This window comes from Vigna angularis, chromosome 2 (genome assembly GCF_016808095.1).
Source record: "Vigna angularis cultivar LongXiaoDou No.4 chromosome 2, ASM1680809v1, whole genome shotgun sequence".
NCBI classification, from domain to species: Eukaryota; Viridiplantae; Streptophyta; class Magnoliopsida; order Fabales; family Fabaceae; genus Vigna; species Vigna angularis.
The window spans coordinates 13,280,437-13,287,535 of record NC_068971.1 but is presented as its reverse complement, the minus strand read 5'-3'; the positions used below and the strand labels follow the sequence as shown (position 1 = coordinate 13,287,535).

The window sequence follows — 7,099 nt, the reverse complement described above, 5'->3', positions numbered from 1 at the left end:
GACTAATACCATGTAAGTTATAGAAGTTGACACAGTTGAATTCAGGTCCGTTATCAGTTCTAACAGTCTTAATAATTTTACCAAACTGATTCTTAATCTTGATAATAAAATTCTGTAATAAGTCTCTAGTTTGGCCCTTATTGTTCATCAAAAAAATCCATGTATGTCGGCTATAATCATCAATAATAGTAAGAAAGTATTTATGTCCATGAACAGAAGAAATAGAATAAGGACCCCAGATATCACAGTGAATCATCTCAAAACATTCAGTAGATAGAGAATTACTTATAGGGAAAGACAATTTATGTTGTTTAGCATAGTGGCAAACATCACAAACTGTATCAGCATTCATTTTGACATAGGGAAAATGTTCACAAATCTGTTTGACAGCCTTGTGTCCAGGATGGCCTAGTCTATAGTGCCATAGATTTACATCAACATGTTTAAAAGAAAAAACAGTTTTTGGAACAAGGTCCTGATCAGAATCTGGAAAAGTTTGTAAGTAGTAGAGACCCTTGTAAGAGTTAGCACACCCAATCATCTTCAATGTAGAATTCTCCCTTATCTGGAAAACCTCAGAAGAAAAAATTAGGCTACAATTCAAGTCTTTTATAAGACTTTGAACAGAGATTAAGTTGAAAGAAAAATCAGGGATATAAAGCACATTAAAAATCACAAAATCTCTAGAAAATTGAACAGTTCCTGCATGTTTGGCAGTGATGACAGAATTATTAGGCAATTTAACAGTAATGGGTTTAATCTTATAGAAGGTAACAAAATTCCTTTTCTCATGGGTCACATGATCAGTGGCCCCAGTGTCAATAATCCAAGAGAAAGTACCTGGTTTGTCCTCCTTGTCATTCCTCTGCATCTGATTGATCTTATGTGTAGGTTCATCAGCTTTCTCAATCATTTTTAGGAGTTTTTCAATCTGGTCTGGGGTGAGTTTGTCGAAAGTAGTGCTGGTATCTCCCTGATGAGTATTATCTGGTCTAGAACTGCTTTGGCAGACATTGGTAGAATTCCAGGCACTTCTCTTCTCTGGATTGTTGTCATTCTTTTTGTACCAAGGTGGAAAACCATGCTTGGAGTAGCACTCATCCACAGTGTGATTCATCTTGTTGCAGTAAGAGCACTGTTTCCCGTAATTGGGATTCTTTCCTCTACCTCTTCCCAGACCGTGTGACCCAACACCACGACCTTGATTTTTCCAGGTCTGGTCTGGTTTCCAACTGCTGTTCTTGTTAGCAACATTGGCTATGACTCTACTGGTTTCAGTGGAGTGATTATGGCTTGCAGTGCTAGATTTGGACCTTTCTTGTCTCTCTTGTTGCATAATGAGAGAGAAAACACGATTGATGTTTGGCAGAGGTTCCATCAACAAAATCTGGGTCCGGACAGTATTATAAGTGTCATTTAACCCCTTTAAAAAACATATAACGTGCTCTACTTCTCTGTATTTTAGAGAAGTTTTTGAGAGTTCACAGCTGCAAGGTATTTCACAAGTACAGTTTGGTATGGGTCTAAGATATTCTAATTCTTCCCAGAGAATTTTTAAGTCAGTAAAGAATTGATTAACAGTTCTTTCCCCTTGTTTGATTGAATGAATGTCTTGGAGAAGATCAGAGATTTTAAAATAATCACCTTTAGAAAATCTCTCCTTTAGCTCTTCCCACAATTCTTTAGCTTCTTCAACGTATATTACGCTTTCTGCAATTTCTGGAGAAAGTGTTTTATAATCCACGAGAGTACCATCATGTTGCATCTTTCCCATGTATCAAACAAAGCTTCATGTTTCTTGGGTTTCTTGATAGACCCATCTATAAATTTGATCTTGTTTTTGGATAGGAGTGCTCTTCTCATGCTTCTGCTCCAAGAGGAGTAATTATTCTCACCCAGGACTTGAGAGATGAGGGTTAATCCTGGATTCTCCCCTGGGTGCAAGTAGAAAGGACTGGCAGATTGGTCTGTGGTATCCATGGTAGAAGGAAACAAGAAACTATGCAAGAAACTATGCAAGAATCATCAAAGAACAAAAACTGGGCAGCAGAAATGGGGTGGGTATGGTTTCTGCTCTTGATACCATAAAGAGAATGGGCCAGACTTGTAAAGAGCGGGCCCAATGGCTTCAACCCAAAACGCACCCACTAATACCAAAACGCAAAACTCACTTGCGTTAGAAGATCCCTCGCAATCAGATGGTAGGTGGCTGGCAACGTGGGACGCATCTCGTGAATGGAAAGGAAGGTTCTAGGGCTTCCATGGAAACCGGTCGTCGGAGCAAGCAGCTGTCTTCACCGGAGACGATGGGAGAGAAGACCGAAAAGAAGAAGAGGAAAGGCACGGTTTAAAGGTTAGTGAAAGAGATCTCTGTTAGCTCTTTAGAAGAAAAGAATGTCTAATATTATTGCTTGAGTATTGTACGTTCTTACAGAGTTGAATGTTAAGGGGAAAACTCTATTTATAGAGTTATGAAGGGGAAGGGAAAATAACTGAAAACAGAAAGCTAACCTAACACGTAACCTAACTTGATTACTGTATTGGAAAACAGTAATCTATTTAACCAATAATACTTAATAAATTATGAACGAATGTTCTTATGTAGATCATGACAATGCATCGGCGATGCCAAGTTTTCATGGGTGAAAGCAATGATTCCTCCAGATTGTTGTTTTCAGTGAAAGCAATGATTCCTTGCATACAACAAAAAAGAAAGTGAGTGTGACTTTAGGGTAGATGTTGTGAGTGGCAAAAGATCATGCCATGTATATGTAGGTGAATCTCCCACAGTTGTTGCCTCGGTATGTACTCTGTTACGTCTTCAAACAACATAGAAATAGTGTTGTATGAGGTTAATTATACAGTGTTTCTGTCACTATAATGCAGATGCAGAATAATGGTGACTTCAATGTCATTGTCTATCGCAACGTGGACTATGCATTCATAGTGGCACTACTTATGATCGTTAAGGACATCAACTTCTTTTACGATGGAACGTGGAATTTTGCAAAGGCAATAACGCCAATGGCATTGGGCATCATGATGAACTAAAGGACTTCCCTATTAATTTTACTCGGATTGTGGAAAGAAAACAAAGATTGGCTTGATTCAAGTTTTCATGTAGAACACATTGGGTTTGGTTTTCGACCATTTTCATGTTAATGCGTGTTTCCAAAGTGTATGAAATTAGGTTTTACTGTTTTTAGTTTTTTAAGTTACCAAATCAGTAACTTTAGTCATGTAATTTTTTATTTTATGTTAAATTGCTTAGATTTAAACTATAAATAAAGTATGGTAGGTTCCAACATACTCTCTTTTTCTTTCAATTTTTAAATTTTATATCCATATTACATCACACAAAATTATTTCTTAACATATAGTCTGTACTGATTTAAGATATTCTTCTTTAGCGAATCAGACATACATGACAATATAATTTCAGTGTGAAATTTATCTTATTATCATCTTTCTCTTTCAAATATATCGGATTAACTCTAAAATATTAATATTCATCATAAAGTAATGTTATTAAAATTGACTTAGTCAGTTTTAATGTAAAGTAAAATGTTAAATTTTAAATATGGTTAAAAAGTAAAATTATTTTTAATTGTTTTATGAATATATATTCCTCTATTATAAGAAAATTTTTAAATAACAACTAATATAGAAATTAAAAAATAATTAGTCAATATATTTGTCAAATTAGAAACTATGTTATTGTTACTACCGAGGGCGGACAACCGACCGGGAAGGTTTTAGACAGTCCCGATCGGGTAGAAGCAAAGATAATATATCTGATCGGGTGTCTCAGCTTGATACGTCCGATCGGTCTCAGCCTGATACGTCCGATCGGGTCTCTTAAGAGCAATACGACCAGTCGGGCAAACGTCTAAAACTATGGACTGGAGACAGCAGTTGAAGGCTCATGAATGACTAGTTAATGAGGTAAAGAATATTGTAGAGTATTTAAGATGCGCATTGAAAGCTATTAAAAGGTAAATTAATGGGGAATATTCTCTGAAATCATATAAATAGCAGTCAAAGGAGAAGGTAAACTCTCACTACAAGAAAAATCGCATTTATATACGGCCGAAATCCGTATATAACATCGAAAATCCGTATAAAAAGTGGTGTTATATACGGATTATATACGGTCAAAAATCCGTATATAAAAAGGGCGTAGATAAGATTACATACGGATATTCCGTATATAATTTATATACGGATATTCCGTATATAAGTTATATACGGATATTCCAATAAAGCCTTGCAATTGAGAGTTCATCTGTCGAAGTTGGTTATCATGGGTTGATACTCGTGTGTGGAGGTTAAGAATGTCCTCTGCAATCGGTTGCTGAGAAGAAGATGCCTGTGTCTGTTGTATGTAACTATCGACACAGTCATCTTGAGCACTGACATGTCCAATGCCGTATACGCGTCCCTTGTACCTTCCACCAGCAACATCCAACCAACATTGGTTCCTCAATCTTTCCTCATCTGCAGGGTCTAGGGGAGCACATGTTGAAGCCCCAACGGATGCTGTCTCAGATCTTATTTGAGAAAATCTGGCTTCAAACTCTTCCTGTTAAATGAATACATGATTATCGTTAAATAGATAGACCTACTAAGAATTATATAACCTAATAAAGAATAAGTTAGTAGAAACTAACATGTGTCCGCCTAGACCTTTCATCGACAAATTCTCCTGTTGATGCTCGAATATGTGTCTGCTGAAATATTTCATCAACATGCACTGACCGACCAAGCTCCTGTGACTGCAAGCAAAGAAGATGTAAGTTGTTAACATCAAATATTTTTAAAGTTTATCCATATAGAAATGTAAAAATAAATTTATATGTACCAGACGAATTGCATGCTCATGCACGCTAATGGATCCCCTAGTGTGCAAACAACCACCCTTGTCAGATGTCCTGTTCTTTTTGGCCGTTTCACATTTTTGTCTATAAAGTGGCATGTTCCACTTCTCCAAAAGACCATTCCAAACAATATCCCCCATCCAATTAGGTTTTTTTCCTTCTGTTCGAGCTTTTTTAAACATCTCAGATAATCTATGAGATGCTTTTGTGTGGAAATTTTTTTTCACCTTTTCTTCATGGTTAGACCTCCATGAAACCTTTCTCTGTTGACAAAAAAGATGAATATTAGATAAGATAATTGAGGACCTTAACATTTAAAATTAACTGTAGTACATAATGTAAATGAACACAAGTGTACCTTAAAACGCTCAAAGAAAACATCTCTTCGTGTCTGAGGTATTTGTCCCCATGTCACCCATGGCTCATCAAACTGTGCCTTGATGGTGGCTGTGATTGCTTTGGATGCTGTTTTTGTTGGATAAAAGCTATACCAAAATAAAAGTCAAATATTAGAATAATACAGTATATGCTTGGAACATTAAATTGATGTTTTCTTACCCTCCTCCAATAGGTGTAATGATTGGACGATTGTTGGAAACATCTTCAAAGTCATTGGCTGCTGAACTTGAACGTGGAGGGTTATCCCCTATAGGAGATGGTGATGGCATATTTGTGGGAGTTGTTGGGTTAGAACCAACATGGGGGGAGGGTGATCTCCATTGATCAGCAGCAAATTGTTGTGAACTAGGTGTGAAAGGAGGAACTTCCAACGAAGGTGGAATTGGTGGTGGAGTAGGTGTCAAACCAGGAACTTGTAATGGTGGTGGAACAAATCTAGCAGTGGAGGTAGAGGTAGGTGTAGATGGCTGACTACTTGAAGCATTTACGTTATTGAAACGGTTTAACAACTTGACCATATAAGATTTCTTCTTGCCCTTCTCCTTATCTGATTTTGCTGAAGGTGGAATAGGAGGGTCACAACCATCTGATGCCATATTCTTGAACAAAAATCAAATTGTGGGGTCAATTTATTTTTACAATTGAATGGAAAGGAAAAGTAAGAAAAGAACATTTTGTGTTATTATGATATTACCTATTAAATGTGCAGGAAAAATGTATTGAAATTGCAAAACCTATTATTGAAGCCTTGAAAAGGAAAGGTGCTTCTGCTATGGGATTTGTTGGTTTCTATTGGGGTGGTAAGTGGAATATATGGGTTCTAATTATCTCAAGGTTGCTAATTCCTCATATATGGGTTCTCAAACCTTCTTCCTCCAAACATAGCAATTAGAATCCTTAATTTCCACCAAGTGACAACATCTGTTTCTCTCAAAATATTTAAGCAACTAATAGTTAATCCCTTCATAATCAATTTGATCTGCACTTCTAAAGTATTTTGCACTGCTCCAAAGTATGTTTCTGCCCTAGTCATCCATCCCACAGGCTCTTCTCAGTAAAGGACGGCAGTTCCACTATCTTAATAGCCATACATTACTTCTCCACACCTTGGATATTCAAATTCGAGTCCTGGCTTAAAGGATATTTACTTATGATTGCAACTCACATCTTCCACCGTGGTTCTCTTCCCTAACAGCCTTTACATCTCAAAGAGACGGTTCTCTTCCATGTGTCCAATCATCTCATCCATTTGTACCACATCAGCTTGATATTTTTCTGATTATTCAACCAACAAATCTACACAATCAAAACTCCATCCCAAATGATCACCTTGCATACCTCACACATTTCCCTTCCCACTGATTCAACAGATCAGACTAAAAAATGACAGAAACTTGCTGTCCCAGAAACTTATCTGTATAAAGAGTATTCTCTGCTGAAAAACTACAAATAACATCACACTTGCTTAATTACATTCTACTAATCATCACATGGATCTCAGTTCCAACTAATGTATAGTGCTATTCTGTGAGACATTAGCATGCTGTATTCCTATAGCTGCTTCACAGTCTCTTCCTGTTTACTGATATGGAAACTTGAGAGCAGAGGGAATATGTCTTTTCGCAATCTTCATTTATTGAAAAACTAACGGACACTAGGAAACAGCCATAACCAATTGATTAAAGGTCCTAAAAGCTGAATCCATCCCCACCTATGTACCCTAGTATTTGGTTGAAAATTGATACTAGTTTTCTATTGGAGTGTTGAAACTTGTGGTGTGTGGGAATCATACACTAGTATTATGCTGATACCATAACCCATTA

At 36.8% G+C, this 7,099-nt stretch overlaps 1 protein-coding gene across 1 annotated transcript; it reads right to left on the bottom strand.

Annotated features, from left to right (window-relative positions):
• Positions 1 to 3,755: 3,755 nt before the first annotated feature.
• Positions 3,756 to 5,986, bottom strand: LOC128195276 (uncharacterized). Its single transcript, XM_052872514.1, has 7 exons — positions 5,971 to 5,986; positions 5,436 to 5,875; positions 5,236 to 5,362; positions 4,862 to 5,140; positions 4,671 to 4,775; positions 4,250 to 4,582; positions 3,756 to 3,902 (listed from the first exon to the last, which is right to left on the bottom strand). Exons 2-7 carry the CDS (start codon positions 5,870 to 5,872, stop codon positions 3,756 to 3,758), a joined length of 1,428 nt encoding a protein of 475 aa, XP_052728474.1. The 5' UTR covers positions 5,873 to 5,875; positions 5,971 to 5,986.
• Between the last annotated feature and the right edge of the window lie 1,113 nt (positions 5,987 to 7,099).